Genomic DNA, 21,924 nt, shown 5'->3' on the forward strand with positions numbered 1-21,924 from the left:
CTCTTTCATTAATTAAAAGCAGCGCTGCGCCTAAATTCCGGCTTGGTTCCGAAAAAAAAGGGAAGAAAACCGAGAAGAAGCATTCCGATTCCTACTTTCAGAAAAATAAAAGTATTCCGATATCTGTCAGTGTCAGCGACAATGGTTTGTGGGGGTTTCCACATTGAATTTCCTTTGATTTCTAGGTGCGTCCGTCTTTTCTTATTCCCTAATTATTATTATTTATTTATTATAAAAACTGTCACTTTATTAGAAATTCGTAGAATTTACATCACTTAGATGAGAAATTTATAGAGTTCATAAGATATTAGTGGGAAGCATATGTTCGTCTAGCTATAGCAAAACTAATTCTACTAAATAATGAGTCGTGGAAAACGTCACTAAATATGTTTATTAATAATTTATTATTAGATGTTACCAATAATAATAACAAGGAGTTAGCCTAGGGGTAAGGCAATTACTTGATGACCTAAAGGTCTCAGGTTTGATCCTCCTTGGCACAAAAAATAATTCCTTTAAGGTACCCATTACCAATGAAGCGTAGACCCACATGTGAAGTTTGCATGGGTTCGATCCTTCGGGGTGCCCAGATCGTGTGGGGATTAGGATGGAGGTATTGTATCGGCATCATATGACTCATACGGGGTGAGTCGATGGGTATGCAATTGTGGTACCGGGGCTAGGGTTCCCTCCATTACTCTTTTCTTATTATTGTTGGATGTTGTTTTGGTTGTAAATACAGTGGGACGTGAAACCAACATTTAAAGTTAAATTTTGGTTTGTTTATTAGAGCGTTGAGCTGTTTGTCGTGGGTCTAAAAAATCCATAGAAAGTATTCTTTAGTATGTGGAACTTGACTTTCTCTAGTCAGTTAAGTGACTTTCATATCGAGTGTTTGGCTTATTTAAAGTGCATATAACTTGCGTTTTTTCAACGTTCAAGTGTTAGGCTATGAGGTACGTTTGGAAGATATAAAAGGAACTTATATATTAAAGGGTGTTTGTTTGCGATAGTGTGTTTTCAAAACAGATTTTGCTATTTTTAAAAGACCGAATTCTGTTAGGAATCGAGATTCAATATCCACAACATTGAACTAGCATAAGATTAAACAAATTTGATTCTATATAAACAATAAACCATTGATTACATTGTATTGACACACCAAATATGAATACAATTAACCTATTTATAGTGCTCTAATGATGGTTATCTCCCAGCCATCATGTCCTTTTGAATTGTCGTGTTGCTTCCCTTTTAATCAAAAATTAATCGTCATGTCCCTCTGTTTGAGGTTGGTGTTAGCCCAAACACAGATCCCCTTTCTTTTAAGAGCACAATTGACCTTAATTACGCATTTGATACCTAGACTCTAACAATTGTAGCCTAAAACACATCTTTAGACTAGCCACGATTAAGACCCTAGCTTTTGACAACGAGACTTGTACAATTATGTCCAACAAATTCCATATTATAAAACTTTACTAGTTCCATATGGGTCATTATAATTAGAAAAGTCTCAATTTTTCATTGCAACTTTTAAGCCGTAATAAGCACTTAAAATCCTTCTTAAAATTGAGTTTATTATAAGTATTATATGTATCTGAATTTTAATGTATGCAGGGATGACTTTAACCGGTCAGGAATGTTGAGGTCTAGTAATTCACCTGAGAAATTCCTCGTTTTCGGTATTCTTGTGTTCCTTGTGGTTTTATTTTTAGTGCTAATGATCGGTGAACATATTACTTGTTGGAAGAAACCCAAGGAACAAAAGACCATTATGGTTATAATTTTCATGCCATCTATCTATGCTCTTGCCTCATATCTTGAATTGCATGCTATTAATAGTCATGCATGTGACACCTTTTTTATGGTCTTGGACTCTATCAAGGAATGCTATGCTGGCCTGGTGAGTGAGATATCCATCCATCCATATATATATATATATATATATACATATATATGAATTTAATCTCGTTTTGTGTTTTTTTTTCTTCACCAAATGCAGGTTATTGGAATGTTCTTGAGGTTGTTATACACATATTTGAATATAAACAATGAAAAACTCTCTCAAAAACATGTCAAGTTTATAATAATGCGAAGATCAATTCGTAACTTTTTTCCGGTGACTCTTGTCCAGGTAAGGATGTGCCTTTAGTATTACTGATATCTGTTTTTCATCAGCAATATGAATATATATATAACATATTATGAACGATTGAATGCAGGGTCGCTATTTTAGACTGAACCTCAATAACCTGAAGTACATTAAATATTGGACATGGCAGTTTGTGGTGATTCGCTTCGTGTGCTCTGTTGTGATGATTCTTTTGCAACTTTTTGAGATATATCCTATTTGGCTTAACTGGGCATTCTTTTTCATCACGAACCTATCACTTTCCTTGGCATTTTATACCGTGTTTGTTTTCTACAAAGCATATATTATTGATATGCCAACAGATACATATGACCAGTTCTATTTTGTCAGAGCGATCATCTTCGTCTGCTTTTACCAGGTAACATATGCCTAGGTTCCCATGAGGGTGTTCAAATTTTGGATTATGTGAGTTTATCAGTTGTTGCCACAACATTAGGGTCTGGTTTATTTAATTCGTTAGGAATCACAATTACGTTTTTTTATTGCAGTTTCTTTATTACTAAATCTTGTATGATTATTTGCAGGGAGGTTTACTTAGGATTCTTGATTCAATGGGACTAATCAAATCAAATCATTTTTGGAACCAAGAGCTGCAAAACAACTTAGTGATTTTGGAGATGGTGATTCTTGCTTTTTATCAAAATCTAGCGTTCACTCATCATGTATATCTTGATGATGCTCTTATTCTCCCAATCCAGCAACCTGTGTCTAAGCCTATAAATGCTGTTAAGGCTCCTATTCATTCGATTAAACAGCCTTCGCCTATGCCTGAGCTTGCCGAGTCTTTGAAAAAGTCATTAGAAAGCTGTGTCACTGCTTGAAAGTCTTGAGATTATTGTTTAGAGTTAGTTTAATTGCCCACTTAATTAAAAGAAAATCTTCCTTACAACTCCTAATTCATTTTGAGAAGGGCTATGAATGCAGAAGCTCTAATTCTATGTACATTGTGTGATTATTTTAGTATAGGTATTCCGGTAGGCGGTTTTGAAATTGTATGCAGCATTTTCAGTAATGTACGTTGTTAATATCCTGAATTTTTAGGCATGTACCTGGGCGATGTATTTGTAAAAATATGTACATCAATTTATCAAAGAGATCCGACTATTATAAGTGTAAAGTTGTAGACTATAAATTAGAAAATCCATAATATATATGAGTACCAAGGGGGGACGGAGTCACAAAGGGTTGGCAATGGGTTGACCCAACCCACCAGTGAACACTGCCGCCACCTAGCCGGGTTGAGGGAGTGTTGGGGTTGGGACTTGGGCGGGTAATAAAACCCACGAAGAAATTGCGAGGGCTGAATTAATTGGAACGTTGGAACAGAGAGAAAGTGACTAGGCGTTGGGAGGTTTATGTTTAAAAATTTTGAGTTTTTTTTTAGTTTTATTAGTTAATATTTAATGTATAATGATAAATCAACTTAATTGGTTATAGATGGCGGGGAAAAAAATAAAAATTTAGACATAAAAAGGGAAAATATAAAAAAGAAAAAGGTCATCTTCTTCCACCTCAAACCATATTTTTTTCATTATTAAATATAAACAAAAATCAATTAAACTTAACAATTTGACATATGGATTTCACTAATTCTCTTTTCTGCCCCTGATTTTTTCACATGTTATCATCTTACGATTAGACATATTTTTAGACATATCAATTAGTTAATTTATCATTATCCATTAATATATAGTCTAATACTTTCTAATACTTCTGTTGAAAAAAATTGGAGCCATGACTACTCCCGTAATCTTTTTTAAAATTTGATAGGCCCGTGTAGGTCAATTTTCCGTTCCTTAACATCATGATACTTGTATTTTTCTTTTTTTTACAACGATAAAAATAATCAAATAAATCATCTCACTTGATTCTTTCTCGCATACCTTTCCATTCTCCTAACCTTCTCACTTGTCTAATATCTTCCTTTTGCATGAGCAGCCTTTTTCTTATAAATTTCTGTTTGGATGCATACACAATTAAAATCCGATCTAACGTAAAAAGTCAAATGCTTACATATATACCTACTATAGGGTATAGTCAACGTGAGAATAACAAATATTAAAAGAACAATGATAACCACTAGTTTACCACTCTCTTTCTTCTTTTTGGTTTGGTTTTTAAATTTTAAATATTTTTTTGAATTAAAAATAAGAATACAATCGGGTTAATTGTATCGCGACTAATGCCCGATATTATTGAACCATATCTGTATTTAAAACATTTGTTTAACCTTATTCAATAAAAGATTTAAAAATATTTCTCTTTTATTATATACTAAAATTAAAAATAAAAATTAAAAATACGATAAAATTGTTACAGTAATTATAAGAGAGGATCGATGTGTGCTACTTAAAATACTGTCTTAGTTGCTCTTTGTCATTCATTAAAGAAAGCAACGCTGCGCCTACATTCCGTCTGGGAGGTGGGAAAAAAAATGCAAACAAAGAACAAGTAAAACGGCGTTAAGTATTCCGAATCCTGCTATTCCAAAAAAATATAAAAAAAAGTATTCCGATATATGTAAGTGTCAGCGACAATGGTTTGTGGGGGTTTCCACATTGAATTTCCTTTGATTTCCAGGTGCGTCCGTCTTTTCTTCTTCCCTTATTATTATTTTTTTTTGTTTTTTATAAAAATTGTCTCTTTATTAGAAAATTGCGTAGAATTTCAAGAAATTAAGGCCCCACTCCTTAATTTATAACAAAGCATAGCCCCGAGCCCCCGATATCTTAGAGCCACTAATAACTTCTGTTATTGTTATTGTTATTATTGGATGTTGTTTTGAGTTTAAATACAACAAAATAGAAAAGGAACCGCCAGTACGGTCTTCCACGGGTTTTGGCCCTAATACCTCGACGGTGTATAAAAGAAGTTAAGATGTAGGCAAACCTTAGGTAGAGAGGCTACCCAAATGGTAGAAAAGGACCTTCGGCCTTTGCATGGGATGAGGATCGAACCTTTGACTTGTGTCTCGAGAGTCCACCGTGTTTATCGCTGATTCAAACCATGCTGCGTTTTGATTTTAGTAAAGTGGAACCTTAAACCAATTTTTTATGTTAAAATCTTGGTTTGTTTATTAGAGCGTTGAGCTATTTGTCGCGGGTCTAAAAATCCATAGAAAGTATTCTTTAGTATGTGGAACTTGACTTCCCGACCCTACAAAATTTGTTTAGGCTATTTGGTCTAGTCAATTAAATAGACTTTTATATAGGGTGTTTGCGTGTTTCGCTGATTTAAAGGGCATATAACTTCTTGCGTTTTTCAACGATCAAGTGTTGGTTTATATTTAAAGGGTGTTTGTTTGTGATTGTGTGTTTCCAAAATAGATTTTTCGATTTTTAAAAGGGAGAATTCTGTTAGCAAATTGAGATTCGATATTTACTAGATCAAACTAGCACAAGATTTAACAAGAAATTTGATTCTATATAAAAAATAAACCATTGTTTATATTGTATTGAGATACACAAAAAAACCTATTTATAGTGCCCTAATGACGGTTATCTTCCAACCATCATGTCCTTTTGAATTGGTGCGTTGCTTCAATCGTTGCTTCCCTTTTCATCAATCGTCATGTCCTTCGGTTTGTAGGTTGGTGTTAGCTCAAACACCGATCCCCTTTCTTTTTAGAGCCCAATTGAGCTTTAGTACACATTAATTTGATCCCTAGGCTCTAACAACAATTGTAGACTAAAACACATCTTCGGACTAGCTACGATTAAGACCCCAACTTTTGACAACAAGACTTATACAATTAAGCTAAGTAGTTAATGACAAAAATTTTGGTGTTTCAGTGAAGGACCGGTAAGTGAAATATCGATTTTTTCGGTGGTATTTCGGTAATTTTAAATATTAATATTTTATATATTTTATGTATAATTTTTTATATTTTATATAATATTATCTATATTTTTTGGGTATATAGACGTTTACATATAACATTTCATATTTGTGTAAGAGATATCCGTTCAAAAAAATATATGTAAGACATGTCATTATAATTATAAAAGAAAAGTCAAATTAAAAAGGATAAAGGATTAGACAGTAAATAAAAAGAAATGCCCAAAAAAACCAAAACCCCCAAATAAATGAACCCAATAGTTCAAACATTAGAGCTCACGCCCTTTACCCTAATCTATTCATCCCCTGCCTCCTTATTTTCTCACTCTTTCACAAACATAAACTAGGGTTTCACTTAACAGCCACTTTCTTCAAGATCTGCACATTAGTACCTGCAACAATGGCGAGATTAACACCTTTTCCTCTACCTGTCATTGCTAGCCTAAGGTTAACCATCTCATTTTCCTCTCTTCCCCCTTTTTTTATCCTTTGTTTTATTATGTTTGGTCAAAAAAAGTAAAAAAAAAAAAAACCCGGTAAAACCACTAATACCACCGAAATTGAAAAGTCATAATTTCGGTCAATATAACCGAAAATTTTGGAAACAAAATCCAAACCGAAATTAGGCTGAAGCACCGAAAACCGGTATACCACCGAAATTGATAACATAGCAATTAAGTCCAACAAATTCCATATTATATAAACAAACTTTACTAGTTTTATATGAGTCATTGTGTTGAGTCTTGGATTCGCTGATAAGACTAGCTCGCTGAGGTGTGTCGTCAGCGAGTCCAATGACTTTCTTTAGCGGGTTGTCTGCTGCCTAAATGTTTGTCATGGTGGGAAGAATTCAAACCAGATGAAGACAAAAGTCACATGGTGGGAAGAATTCAAACCAGATGAAGACAAAAGTCACATGGTGGTTCGACCAACTGTGATTTACCCCGAATGGCAAAGGTACCATTGGGACCAAAGCAAGGGTTTTCTCTTTCATAACCGATTTGGTAAAGAAGACAAAGGCTCATGCATGCAAGTACTTCGAGCCAATGGAACGTCGACAACCACCATCTAGTCCCTATCAATGTAAGGTTGTGTTGCCCTAATATTCCTCTATAAAAGGCAACACAGCCGCAACATATCAAGTGTGTGTCACTTTTATTGAAATTGTTCAAGTTTTTAGTGTGTCTAGACTTAACAATTTACATTGTTCATTTGTATTCTAATAAGTCAAGTTTGTAATATCAACCATGTATTCATCATTTAGTCAATGATACATATGATTATACTTGCATAGATTTGTTCCATTTGAACTTGTTATTGTTCTTGTTGTTTAGTTTCTTATTTACTTTCTTGTCTAGTTTAATTACAATACAAGTTACTCTTATTTTTTCTTTTATATGAATACTTTGTAAAGGATGACCACAAAAAATACCCGACACACAGCCGAGGCAGTTGGTGACTTGGTGTAGGGGAGCAAATAGAAATGATTTTTTTCAGCCAAAAGTTTGATGGATTTATCCACTTTAGGTATGAATTTTTAGAATTTAATTTGGGGTTTTTTTAGAAATTGTTATTTGATGAATATATTGTTATAAAGTTGAAAACTTATGTTAATTTTACATGTTTTGAGATATTTATTGTGTAGTTGATTTTTTTGTTTCTTAAATTTCTTGGCCAATGATGTTGAGTTTATGACAAGCTTTGTGAGGATTTAAACAATACCGATGATTGTTCATGTTTTGAGGATGATTAATATAAGCTTTCAAAGGTATGTAACCTTACTGTGTGATGTATTTAAAAAATCATTAAGTTTGTTTAATAGATTTTAAATTGCAAAGTGCTTAATCTATTTACTTGATTATTAGGTGTTGTTTGGTTCTTGAATAAATCGACTTTGTGTAGTGGGAATATGGCAGATTTTGGTTGTGTAATTAACCCAGATGGAATGTAGTATACATAAGGAGTATTAGGTGCTATATGAATTGGATCGTATGTTTTTAGTTGGTAGTAATTGGGAATTGGCTAATGTTTGCTTATGTTATATGTAAATCCATTGAGGTCTTAGAATAGATAAATAAAATGAAATTGGAAATTAGTTGCAGAGAAAGACTGAGAGAATTAGAAATTTGTAGAAGAGAAATCTGAAAGAAAGAATCAAGCACTTAAAGAAGAGAAGGTAATATACTTTCTATACACAATCAAATATAGGTTTTCTATAAGCATTTTCATAGTTACTATGATTTTATGTCTTAACCATTTGAGCTGTTCTCTTACAGTGATTTTAAGTCATTGCTCATTTAGAATTGCATGCTACCAGAGAGAAAAATGGCATATATGTACCAAGTGATCGATAGAAGCTGCTAATAGGGCTGTCAATTTTGACCCAACCCAAACCCAACCCGAAAAAAATCAGGTTAGGGTTGAGTATTTTCGACCCACCAACCCGCCAACCTGATTTTTTCTGGGTTGGGTCCGGGTTGGGTTGTTGGGTTGTCAGGTCGACCCGCCAACCCAATATCTTTAAAATAATTGAATTATATATAATAGTTCATACTCCACATTACACTAATTCATACATCCTATTCTCATTTTTTTTTTATATTTCTAACCTAAAGTAACTTCAAATATGAAATAAAAGGAGGATTCAAAATTCTGTGAGATGATAAGTGATGTAGGATGAGGCGGTAAGTTTGTTAACTTTGTGCCAAGTATTAACAATACCCTCGTATTTCTTTCTTTTTTGTACCATTCGTTTTCGGCTTACACCATCAATGATAAAGCTTTATATTGGTTGATTTATTCCATTTTATATTTATATATATTTGCTTCTCAGGTCACATGGGTTGGGTCATGGGTTGACGGGTTGTGGGCCAGGGTTGAAATTTCTGACCTGAAACTTTTAGTGGGTTGGGTTAGGGTCGCAGTTTTTCAACCCACCAACCCGCCAACCCGAACCTATCAACCCGAACTCGAACCCATTGACAGCCCTAGTTGCTAAGAAGGTTTACCTCCATATTAGTTTTCTTAATTTCTATCTAAGAAATATCCTTTGTGTGACTGCACACTTAATTTATAAAGTATATAATATTGTGTGACATAGGGGGGTTTACGATGAAACCGTATTTTGAGAGATTGGAGTAGAGGCAAATGAGTAATTGAAGCAGTCGACATTTTTAAGTAAGAAACCATTATTCGGTTCTTAAACCTTGGAGGTTCTGAATTTGAATTTGATCTGATTATTTTTAGCTTAGTTGTAAAAGATCATGTCTTAGAGAGTTAGAGATGAGACACAAACTATATCTGCACAATTAGATATATAGATTCAAACAGCCGCCACTGCTCTTATATAACATTGGTCATTATGTGTATACAATATAGGTTAGAGTCCGTTACCATTTATATTCATAGGATATAAACTGATATATCGTTATTGTACAACTGATATATCATTATGGGTACTAAACTGGTGGATAAACTGGAGTCTTGACTGGAGAAATTTAACTGGTGGATGGGTCGGGTAACTGGTGGATGAACTCGTGTCTTGGCTGGTATTTTTACTGGTAATTCAACTGAACTGGTGGATGAACTGGTGGATGAACTGGGTACTAAACTGGTGGATGAACTGGAGTCGTGACTGGAGAATTTAATTGGTGGATAGGTCAGCAGCAGATGAAGATGATGATGAAAAAGTAATATTCTAAAGGTTTTATTCTTTTTCTTTTTATTTTGTCCTTGATTATTAAAAATATGTCCTAAATTTAATACAAAAAATTGAGGGTTGCTGTGAAGGGCCATGGAGGAGGTTGTGCATTGCCTGCATTTTGGGTATGTCCTAAACTCAACATAACAATTGCGTTACTTGCTCATTGTTCTTTGCTTCGTCTCAGCAAAACTTTGAAGCATCAGATTGTTTATTTTATTCATATACGTATATTAAAATTTGAAGTTGGAGATTTACTGATCGCAGAAGTTGCAGCAGGATTTGGAAATGAGACGCTAGCAAAATAATAGATGGAGAAGGGCAGTTAGTTCCAGATGAGATGTCATGGTAGGTTCTTTAGTCTTATTTATAACTTTCTGTATAAAATTATAAAGTAAAGGAGGTAACCTAAAAATGGTTTTAGTTCGTAATTAATGGTTAATTAATTATTATAATTATTATGCGTGGTTAATTACCTGCGTCGATTAGGAAAGTGATATGACCCCTGAACCAAAATCAACTCCCAACTGTAAATACAATTCGAAAGGAAGCATCGATCCATTTAGTATAAATTGGATAGCATGTATATTATAATGGATAATCACCATCAATCAAGTCAGTTTCATATATACCATGTAATTAGTCAAAGTTTGTGAATGGTGTTTCAAAAGTACACAAAATGAAAACTTGTGAAAATTGTGAAAACTTCAGTCAACAACGATCAATGACCACTAAAGCTTACGACTCACTAGTGAAGCTTATCAGTCTCAGTAGACACTTCAGTGAGTATCCAATAGCATGTAGCTTTACTCTCCAGTAAAGTTACTTCAGTTATTTAGTTCAGTGACTCTACTTCAAAAAATAAAGCTCCAAGATTTTTCCTTTCAGTAAGCGACTCCCGTTAAGGCTCCAGATAAGACTCCAATCAAGACTCCACTCCAAAAGATATCTACTCTAGTTAGGATGGGCCAGTCAAGACTCCAGTGAAGAGACCAAATTTTTGGTATTTGCAAATACAATGAATCTTTAGTAATTTCTTTTTACTTGTAATTTTGCCTTTTGTATATAGCTTATATATGTTCAAGATGAGAGATGTAAATATGATCAGGTCTGTAAGCACATCTATTTTTGCATTTCATCAGATTTACTATAGTATCAGATTTGTGAAGTTGGCTCCTGGTAAGATGAAAAGCCTGGAATTGTTCTGAACAATAAATTTGTGAAAGTTATCTTCTAACTTTTTGAATCCAAAATCTTCTTTAAAGTAAACTAGAATACATATATCCAACAAAAACCTATGACATACAAAAATTATATGTATTGAATACATCTTAACTGGTTGTTAGCTAAACTATAGTTATAAATTTTTTTTTTCTCAAGCTATTTTATTTATAAATATGTTTTACAGGACCTATAATTGCCTACATCTAAATAAATTTATAAAAATTCATGTGTCTAAAACTATAGTTGTAAAATAACAAAAAATTTATTTCTCATACTATTTAATTCATAAATTTGCTCTAAAGGGCCTATAATAGCCTATATTTCAAATATATTTTCTTATATTTAAGGATCATACTTAATTATTACCAAATTAACTATAAACAATTTTGTTAAACTTACATGTATTTTCTGCGAGATAAAATTCTAGTATCTACTAGATTACTAGCAGGAAAACCCTTGATAGTCCGCTTTAAAAACACAAAAAATCTTTTTCGTGAACTTCTCAAAATTCAAGTTTTCACATAAAGAATTTTTTACCATCGGCTATTAACCCGTTGGTAAGTAGTGTATCATAAGTTCTTTTTCGAGGAGATAACGATTTACATTCTAAATTTAATCAATTATCAATTAATTAATTAATACTCGTATTCATAATAAAAGTACTAATAATATCTAGAGGGTGGAAGCTGGAAGGGAAGGGTTTCCATGGGTTGGGCTTAAATAAAAAAAAAAAAAAAAAAACTCTCCCCCCTTTTTTGTCTGCTATTCTTATTCTTATTATTTTTCCACCAAAAAACCATAAAAACATAATTCCATTCGACAAAACCCTAATAAAAAGTACGACTTATAATCTGAGAGAAGATGGGGTTTCAAGAAATCGATTTGCTGCTAATCCATCATTTGCCAACAATGTTAATCTTTTATTTGGGTAACGGGATTCACCCTGGTTAAGTTAATTTTTATCTGGGTAAAATACACCTATACCCTAATCTGGTTTAATTGCTTGTATTTTATTATTAATATTTTATCATATTTCTTTAGTTTTTTTTCTTTTTTATATATTTTCAATTATTTTAACAGGGAACGGAAGAAATAGCAATTTTACCACTACTACTATGAAGAAGGGGGGTGTTTGGAAAAATTTTGGTTATTTGCTAAAACAACACAAAATAACAGCTGTTAGAATGTATATCCAAACACCACTCTTTATTTTATATTTAAACCTCATGCATTTTTACCAAACTACCCTTGTATCCCGCACGAACCATTTCCCGCTCTATATAAACACAAATTTACATCATTTCTTAATTTCACCACACCTAATCTACTCCAATTCAACTGTAAATCCACATGATGTCTCCGTTCACTAAATTCATCCTCTTATGTCTATTTACGGTGATTTTATTGACATTCTATTCTGTTTCTATTGCCGGCAGGTATGTATCATATACCGAATTTAAATTAGCTTTCGTGTATTTATATACTTATATGTATAGTGTACGATTATATGATTTCAGTATTTGTTACTATAGAATTTTAGGTTAATTTAATGATTATGTTTAATAATTTCAGTAAATTTTGATAAATTTAGTTCAATTTTTGCTTAAACTTTGGTGTATTTCTTGTTTCTATAGAATTTTAGGTTAATTTTATGATTTTATTCATCAATTTTAGTATATTTTGATAACTTTAGTTCATTTTTTGCTTAAACTTTGGTGTATATCTTGTTTATATAGAATTTTAGGTTAATTTTATGATTTTATTCATTAATTTTAGTATATTTTGATAAATTTAGTTTAATTTTTGCTTCAACTCTGGTATATATCTTGTTGCTATAGAATTTTAGGTTAATTCTATGATTTTGTGCTTCGAAATTAGTTTTTCTGCTAAATTCAGATCAATTGTTACGTAAACTTTTGTTTATAGTTTGTTACTTTAGAATTTTAGTTTAATTTTGATATTTTGTGCCTTAATATTAGTATATTGTGAGTTAGATAAATTTTTACTTAAAATTTTGATATATAGTTGGTTATATAGTTACTGTACAATTTTAGATTAGTTTTATGATTTTGTGCGTTAATGTTAGTCTGATCTGATAATTTTAGATCAATATTTACACTATTTTTGGTTTGTAATTACAGCAGTAATTTTCTACTTTAAATAACTTATTATCAAAAGTAGAAAGATATAAACGGACTTTATGTGTCATTATTATGATTTTGTGAATCATTTAATCAATTTTACATATATTTTGTTTAGTTTCCGTGTTCTGATATTTTAGTCGGCTTTTAGGTTAGAGAAACTGATATTTGATAATGTATAATAAAAGTTTACCTCAAAATATTGTAACGAGGCTAAAGCTAGTGGGAATCCTGTTTGATTTGTTAAAAGCTTTTCCTAGTATTTTTTTTTATATAGAGTTTATTTGTTGTAGTTGGCTAATGCTTGTGTGAATTCTGTTTGATTTTGCCATATATTTTCTTAGTAGTTTTTCTATTGCGTTTATGTGTTGTAGTTGGCTAAACTCTAAAGCTAGTGCGACTTTTGTTAGATTTGTTACAGATTTTCGTAGTAGTTTTTCTATAGCGTTTATGTGTTATTATTATGAATTTTTGATGTATAGTTAGTTTTACTTTAAAATATTGTAATGAGTCTAAAGCTAGTGTGATTGATTTGTTATATGAGTTGTTTATTGTAACGAAGCTAAAGCTAGTGTAAATATTGTTTGTTGCCTTGAGGTTATAAAATGTTTTTCATATGTCATGTCTCTTGTAATGTAAGATGTTTGAATTCCTGTTTGTTTTTTCGTTACTATATGTTGATAGATTAGTTACTTATTACAGTTTTGATAGATCAAGTGCACTTAAAAGTCTACCTTTTCTAGTATATAGTTACCATCTGATTAGGAACGAAACCATTAGATTATAGTAGCATTTCCGAGTATTCCATTTTGCAATTATATATAATCTGCTTTTAATATATTCTGCTCATTTTTAAGAACTGATGTACGCTCTGCAAACACTGAATGATCAAATAACATGTCATCATTTTGTTTTATAAAGGCATGACCCCTTTGATGGTAAACAAAGCTCGAATGTGGATGGAAGTGATATGGTATCAAGGTCGTCTTCTTCATACTTTTTTCTACTGTTGTTTGTATAGAAATGCCTCTTTTAGCTTATACGAGTAGTTTCTTTTGTATAGATGGACGGGTGGAGTGACAAATTTTTTTAAAGTTCAAGGACTTGGAGATTTGGTTTTGATTCTGACTAAAAACCATTTCTGAATTGGCATAAGGTAACTGCATTTAGGCATATTGATGTTGTTCTCATTGTAGAGTTGGTAGTTCTAATCATTTATTTATAATGATTTGTTTTCGGTTACGTGAAATACAATCCTATTGTGGAATGCTCCCAAATAGTTCTTTTAACAGTTTTGACGAACTTGTGCTTATGCCGAGTATTGATCTATTGTAAAGTTAGAAAACTGTGTAGAAATGTATCAGGCCTTCCCGTCAAAAGGTAACCTGTTTTGACTAGAGCCTATTTAATAGCTATAAATGGTCAGATAGTTGTGTAGGTCACTGATACTACAATAAGCGATTTAAAGAAGACTTTAGCCAATATGATGGGCACGTCATTACTTGGAGCAGGGTTTTTTTTTAGTCAAATATTAAGTCTCCAAAAGTAGTAACTGAAACGAAACAAAATCACATTATATCGTTTGCATAAAGTTACCAAAGTTTGGTTATAGCTTGAAACAATGTAATATGTTCCGTTTTGATACAGTACCTTTTCATGCATAGAGATGAACAAGTGAAACACTAGAAGATGTGGCATTAAGGTTTATTATATGCTTAAGTTAAGAAAATCCACGAGCAGTGCTTGGAGTTGCTAGCCACATGGTAAGATAAATGTATAATACGGGTGAGAAAATGGGCGTGTCAGGCAGGTTGGAACTAGGTATAATGGCTATTTTCCCGGTCAAATGTGTTGAGGTTTTAATCTGTTTAAACATTAAAGCAACATTTAGAATGTGCAAAAGTGGTTGAATAGAAGTTCAATGGATCTCGTCAACCATTATCTGAAAGAATTTTGCATAATTCAAGTTTATTACAGAATTTTTGTTTTTCTCAACTGCTTCTTGTCTTCTGGTTTCCCTTTTGTTAGGAGGAAAGGTATTTTTCTTTGAACGGCAGAAAGGAGGAAAGGTATAAGTGGTTGAAAAACAAGAATAGAAGCCGATGATATATTTCGGGTTAGTGAAGGCAGTTTTTTAATTAGTACCATAGTTGTTAAGTTGCTTGCAGTTGAATCACTTGCATTTTATAATTTGAAATTTTCCACAATTTCTAGAAATGGCTGAGTTCAATATCAGCAAATTTGATGAACTAGTGAATCAAAGGAAGTGAAAGTTGAAAATGATTTTCAGCAATCGTGAAGTGAAGTACGTGACAAAGAAGAGTGACCCTTAGATTTTGTACATTACCGAAAGGATGCAGGTATTGATGCTAACCTGTTTTTTCCAGTTCCCAGTATGGCATTTGGTTTTGTTGATCATAGTCTATCTTATTGACTTTTTGTTGTAGATATCCAAGGAACTTAGGTGCCCCCAACCAAATAATGACGCAAGCATAGACAGGGAGAGTAATCACCTAGAAAGGGCTGAAGGAGGTATTTGAACAATTGATCATAGTCTATCCTTTTGTGTTTAAATCATGTTTGTTTAGAGTTAGTAGTCCATTTGTTTAGAGTTAGTAATTGCATTATCAATCACCTAGAAAGGTATTTAATGTTTGTTTAGACTATGATCAAGATGAAAAAAATTCTGACTAAAAAAATTTGTATTTAATTTCGAGAGGCTAAAGTTTAATATGTTGTTGATTCAACTAAGTGTATTTGGAGAACCATTAAGGGATATGCTAAAAATGTAAACATGCTACTATTATGTAACTAATGTATACGAGTTGGGTATACGGGTTCGGGGCGGTTTCGGGTATACGGGTTAGGAATGCGGGTTTTTATATAAAATCGTACCCGGACCCGAACCCAGTAAAAGTATTAAAACGATCCGCATACCCGGCCTTAGACCCGCATACCCGGACCAAAAATGTTGGGTTTCGGATTTCTCCATCGGGTACGGGTTTGTTTGCTATCTCTATGTATAGATCACCACCCATAGATTAAAAAAGCAAATGAGTGTTATTCAATATTCATGTGTCATTTATTGAATATATTAAGCATATTTTTAGACCTATATTTTACACATATATATCATTACATTAAGTAATAATTATCAATTTTAATTTTAATCTTAATATATAATACTCGTAAAAGACAACTGACTTAATAACTTATTAACCAATCATAACTCTCGATTTTATCAAAATGAAAATTGATGATGTCAATATTAATTTATAGTTTACACTTTTTAACCCTCACTAAATACTTAATTTATAATTATTATAATTTGTAGTAGTTATCAACCCTCACTAAACACATAATTTATAATTATTACATTTTATAGTTATCAACTTGAGAATTTTGTTTTAGATTTTCATTAACTAATTAATTAAAAAACTTTTATAAAATCTCTTTTTTTTTAATATAATAAATGCAGTTTCTCTAAAAACTTATTGACCAATCATCACTCTCGATTTCTTAAAGTTTACTTTTGTTTTCAATTTTGATTTTAACTTACAATTTTTTGTTTTCAATTACAAATTTATATTTTTTTTTAACTATTAATTTCAATATAATAGATAAAGAATAATAGTTAATACATGTCCAATACAATAATAAATAATATATATTTAATAGAATAATAATTATTATATATCATAATTATACCTTCTATCATATAAATATAAAATTAATTATTAAAAATAAATAAAATTCAATGTTATAATATTAAGATTTTAAAAGTAAATGTAATATTAATATTTTAAATTTTTAAAGTTTTTTTTAGTAACTGTCGTAACATATATATGAAAAATAAAGCATGTAAAAATGTAATATATATAAGAAACACATATAACATTGTTATATTCTAATTGAAATTTTTAAAATATGTTTTATCTAAAAATAAGTTATGATTGTTAAAAATGTAAAATAAAAATGTAATATCACAATGTGTAACAATAAATCAAATAAAATGATAGTAACATATTATGATTTTTTTTAATATTCAAATATCGATATGTACGTCATAATCAACAACTTTGATGGACAAATTATGACATGGTACAACTTTGATAAATATATTTTGAAATTATTTCACTATAAATTGAAAGTTCTTAATATATATCAATTTTTTATCACCTAAAAATTATAAACTAAAATTTTAAATAATAATAAACTAGATGAAATTACAAGCCCGTATATTTACACGAAAAAAATATAAAAAAGAATTTCAGTTTATAAACTAAAGATGATAATTAAACCCCTTGCATAAAGTATCTCTCATTCATTAAAGAAAAAAGCGCTGCGATTCCGATTCCTACTTTCAGAAAAAGAAAAAATATATATATATATATATTCCGATATCTGTCAGTATCAGTGACAATGGTTTGTGGGGGTTTCCACTTTGAAATTCCTTTGATTTCCAGGTGCGTCCTTTTTTCCTTTTTAGGAGTATTATTTAAAAAAAACTTCACTTTATTAGAAATTCCTAGAATTTACAAGAAATTAACGGCCCCAATCCTGGATGTTAGAGTCACTAATAACTTCTGTTATTGGTATTGTTATTATTGGATGTTGTTTTGATTTTAAATACAACAAAGTAGAAAAGGAACCGCCCACTGCGGTATTCCACGGCCCTAATAGTTGGACAGGTAGGCAAACCTTAGGTAGAGAGGCTGCTTCCAGGTTCTACCCATATGGTAGAAAAGGACCTTCGGCCTTTGCATGGGATGAGGATCGAATCTTTGACCGTTGTCTCAGAGGCCAGAGTGTTCACCACTAATTCAAACCATGCTGTTTTTTGAGTTTTAGTACAGTGGGACGTTAAACCAACTTTTAAAGTTAAAATATTGGTTTGTTTATTAGAGCATATTTTTTAGTATGTGGAACTTGACTTCCCCTCCAGAATTTGTTTAGGCTATTTGGTCCCAGTGAATTGAATGACTTTTATATAGGGTGTTTGCGTGTTTCGCTTATTTAAAGGGCATATAACTTCTTGCGTTTTTTCAACGTTTTTAAGTGTTGGTCTATATTTAAAGGGTGTTTGTTTGTGATTGTGTGTTTTCAAAACAGTTTTTGCGATTTTTAAAAGGGAGAATTCTGTTAGCAAATTGAGATTTGATATCCACCAGATCAAACTAGCACAAGATTAAACAAGAAATTTGATTCTATATAAACAATAAACCATTGTTTATATTGTATTGAGATACACAAAAACTGGATACAATTTATATATATATTGTATTGAGATACACAAAAACTGGATACAATTAATAAAGTGCCCTAATGACGGTTATCTTCCAACCATCATGTCCCTTTGAATACTCGTGTTGCTTCAATCGTTGCTTCCCTTTTCATCAATCGTCACGTCCTTCTGTTTGTAGGTTGGTGTTAGCTCAAACACCCATCCCCTTTCTCTTTAGAGCCCAATTGAGCTTTAGTACACATTTGATCCCTAGACTCTAACAAAAATTGTAGACTAAAACACATCTTCAGACTAGCTACGATTAAGACCCCAGCTTTTGACAACAAGACTTATACAATTAAGTCCAACAAATTCCATATTATATAAACAAACTTTACTAGTTTTATAAGAGTCATTGCAATTAGAGAAGTACCAATATTTCATTACAACTTTTAAGCCGTAATAAGCACTTAAATCCTTCTTAAAAAGTGAGTTTGTTATAAGTATAATATGTATCTGAATTTGAATGTATGCAGGGATAACTCCAACTGGTCAGCAGTGTTGAGGTCTGGTAATTCACCTGAGAAATTCTTTGTTTTAGGTGGTTTTGTCTTGCTCGTGGTTTACTTATTAGCACTGCTGATCGGTGGACATATCTTATATTGGAAGAAACCCAAAGAACAAAAGACCATTATGGTCATAATTCTCATGCCATCGATCTATGCTCTTGCCTCATATCTTGAATTGCATGCTATTAATAGTCATGCATGTGACACCTTTTTTATGGTCTTGGACTCCATCAAGGAATGCTATGCTGGCCTGGTGAGTGAGATATCCATCCATCCATATATATATATATATATATACATATATATGAATTTAATCTCGTTTTGTGTTTTTTTTTTCTTCACCAAATGCAGGTTATTGGAATGTTCTTGAGGTTGTTATACACATATTTGAATATAAACAATGAAAAACTCTCTCAAAAACATGTCAAGTTTATATTAATGCGAAGATCAATTTGTAACTTTTTTCCGGTAACTCTTATCCAGGTAAGGATGTGCCTTTAGTACAATAGATATCTGTTTTTCATCAGCAATATGAATATATATATATATAACATATTATGAACTATTGAATGCAGGGTCGCTATTTTAGACTGAACCTCAATAACCTGAAGTACATTAACTATTGGACATGGCAGTTTGTGGTGATTCGCTTCTTGTGCTCTGTTCTGATGATTCTGTTGCAACTTTTTGAGATATATCCTATTTGGCTTAACTGGGCATTCTTTTTCATCACGAACCTATCACTTTCCTTGGCATTTTATACTGTGTTTGTTTTCTACAAAGCATATATTATTGATTTGCCAAAACGTACACATGACCAGTTCTTTTTTGTCAAAGCGATCATCTTCGTCTGCTTTTACCAGGTAACATATGACTGACCTACGTTCGACATGTTATCCATATCTGAAATTCTGGGTTTTATATTGCAAGCCAAGATTTTGAGGGTGTTCAAATTTTGGATTGTGGGAGTTTAATAGTTGTTGCAACAACATTAGGATCTGGTTTATTTAATTTCGTTAGGAATCACAATTACGTTTTTTTTATTGTAGTTTCTTTAACACTAAATTTTGTATGATTATTTGCAGGGAGGTTTACTTAGGATTTTTGATTCAATGGGCCTAATCGAATCAAATCTTTTTTGGAACCAAGAGCTGCAAAACAACTTAGTGATTTTGGAGATGGTTATTCTCGCTTCTATTCAAAATCCAGCGTTCACTCAGTATATATATTTTAATGATGCTTTTATTCTCCCAATCCAGCAACCTGTGTCTAAGCCTATAAATGCTGTTAAGGCTCCTGTTCATTCTATCAAACAGCCTTCGCCTATGCCTGAGCTTGCCGAGTCTTTGAAGAAGTCATTAGAAAGCTGTGTCACTGCTTGAAAGTCTTGAGATTATTGTTTAGAGTTAGTTTAATTGCCCACTTAATTAAAAGAAAATCTTCCTTACAACTCCTAATTCATTTTGAGAAGGGCTATGAATGCAGAAGCTCTAATTCTATGTTCATTTTTTATAGTTTTATTAGTTAATATTTAATGGATAATGATAAATCAACCTAATTGGTTATAGATGGTGTAGAAAAAAAAATCTAGACATAAAAAAGGACAATGTAAAAAAGAAAAAGGTCATCTTCTTCCTCCTCAAACCAGAGGCGGCTCAACCAAATAGGGGGCCTGAAGCGAATTTTTATTACGTGGCCTTTCATATTAATAAAATTGTTAAAAAGAAGAGTAATGTAGGGAACCTTAGCCCCGATACAACAATTGAATTATATAATTGATTTTATGATTCCGGTAACATGTTTTCAACTTAGTACAATTGATTTATTCACACAATATATACTTGTAGTGAATATGGTCACATATCATGTAGCACATAAACTTTTATATTTCTTATTTTCCTGAACTATTTAAATTCTTGTTTGTGCCGGATTCTATATATAATTATTAAAATATGAGGCCTTTAAAATTTTGGGGCCTAAAGCCCTTGCTTCATTTGCCTTACCCTTGAGTCACTACTGCCTCAAACCATATTTTTCCATTATTAAATATGAACAAAAATAAATTAAACTTAAGAATTTGATATGTGGATTTCACTAATTCTCTTTCTTAATTTTGTCTTGTTATCATCTTACGATTAGACATATCTTTAGACATATTAATTAGGTTAATTTATCATTATCCAGTAAGAATCTAATACTTTCTTATACTTCTGTTGAAAAAAATTGGAGCCATGACTACTCCCGTAATCTTTTTTAAAATTTGATAGGCCCGTGTAGGTCAATTTTCCGTTCCTTAACATCATGATACTTGTATTTTTTTTTTATTTTTTACCAACGATAAAAATCATCTCATTTTATTCTTTCTCGCATACCTTTCCATTCTCCTAACTTTCTCACTTGTCTAATATCTTCCTTTTGCATGAGCAACCTTTTTCTTATAAATTTCTGTTTGGATGCATACACATTTAAAATCTGATCTAACGTAAGAAGCCAAATGCTTACATATATACCTACGATAGGGTATAGTTAACGTGAAAACAACAAATATTAAAAGAACAATGATAACCACTAGTTTACCACTCTCTTTCTTCTTTTTGATTTGGTTTTTTTAAATTTTAAATATTTTTTGAATGAAAAATAAAAATACCACCGGGTTAATTGTATCGCGACTAATGCCCGACATTATTGAACGATATCTGTATTTGAAACATTTGTTTAACCTTATTCAATAAAAGATTTAAAAATATTTCTCTTTTATTATATACTTTTTTCGAACATTCAGTCGGCATACGACATCGGGAAAACCTCGCCGTATAATGGTGAAGCCTTGCATATACTCTACACAACAAGATGTTGACCATGGACCATTACAAATATTCAGAGGGAAAAACCCTAAGATTTCGCCATCCCTAGAGATCGAACTCAAGACCTTTAAAATTACAAATAAAAAATTAAAAATACGATAAAATTGTTACAGTAATTATAAGAGAGGATCGATGTGTGCTGCTTAAATACTGTCTTAGTTTCCTCTGTCATTCATTAAAGAAAGCAACGCCACGCCTAAATTCCGTCTG

At 31.8% G+C, this 21,924-nt stretch overlaps 2 protein-coding genes across 2 annotated transcripts; both read left to right on the forward strand.

The window, feature by feature from the left end:
* LOC122608392 lies at positions 1 to 3,272 on the forward strand. Its single transcript, XM_043781491.1, has 5 exons — positions 1 to 185; positions 1,621 to 1,906; positions 2,006 to 2,137; positions 2,286 to 2,513; positions 2,680 to 3,272. The coding sequence occupies exons 1-5, from the start codon at positions 142 to 144 to the stop codon at positions 2,974 to 2,976; spliced, it is 987 nt and encodes a 328-aa protein (XP_043637426.1). The 5' UTR covers positions 1 to 141; the 3' UTR covers positions 2,977 to 3,272.
* Positions 3,273 to 17,479: 14,207 nt separating this feature from the next.
* On the forward strand, positions 17,480 to 20,232 carry LOC122609169. Its single transcript, XM_043782227.1, has 5 exons — positions 17,480 to 17,523; positions 18,818 to 19,103; positions 19,202 to 19,333; positions 19,426 to 19,713; positions 19,936 to 20,232. Exons 1-5 carry the CDS (start codon positions 17,480 to 17,482, stop codon positions 20,230 to 20,232), a joined length of 1,047 nt encoding a protein of 348 aa, XP_043638162.1.
* The last annotated feature ends 1,692 nt before the right edge of the window (positions 20,233 to 21,924 follow it).

Source organism: Erigeron canadensis, chromosome 7, assembly GCF_010389155.1.
Source record: "Erigeron canadensis isolate Cc75 chromosome 7, C_canadensis_v1, whole genome shotgun sequence".
Taxonomy (NCBI): Eukaryota; Viridiplantae; Streptophyta; class Magnoliopsida; order Asterales; family Asteraceae; genus Erigeron; species Erigeron canadensis.

Bases quoted from the DNA above. Each gene is read 5' to 3' on its own strand.
- LOC122609169 (XM_043782227.1), top strand. From the start codon at position 17,480: ATGGTTTGTGGGGGTTTCCACTTTGAAATTCCTTTGATTTCCAG. The intron at 17,524-18,817 runs GTGCGTCCTTTT...GAATGTATGCAG, and splicing joins GAAATTCCTTTGATTTCCAG to GGATAACTCCAACTGGTCAG. The intron at 19,334-19,425 runs GTAAGGATGTGC...TATTGAATGCAG, and splicing joins TTCCGGTAACTCTTATCCAG to GGTCGCTATTTTAGACTGAA.
- LOC122608392 (XM_043781491.1), top strand. From the start codon at position 142: ATGGTTTGTGGGGGTTTCCACATTGAATTTCCTTTGATTTCTAG. The intron at 1,907-2,005 runs GTGAGTGAGATA...CACCAAATGCAG, and splicing joins AGGAATGCTATGCTGGCCTG to GTTATTGGAATGTTCTTGAG. The intron at 2,514-2,679 runs GTAACATATGCC...GATTATTTGCAG, and splicing joins TCTTCGTCTGCTTTTACCAG to GGAGGTTTACTTAGGATTCT.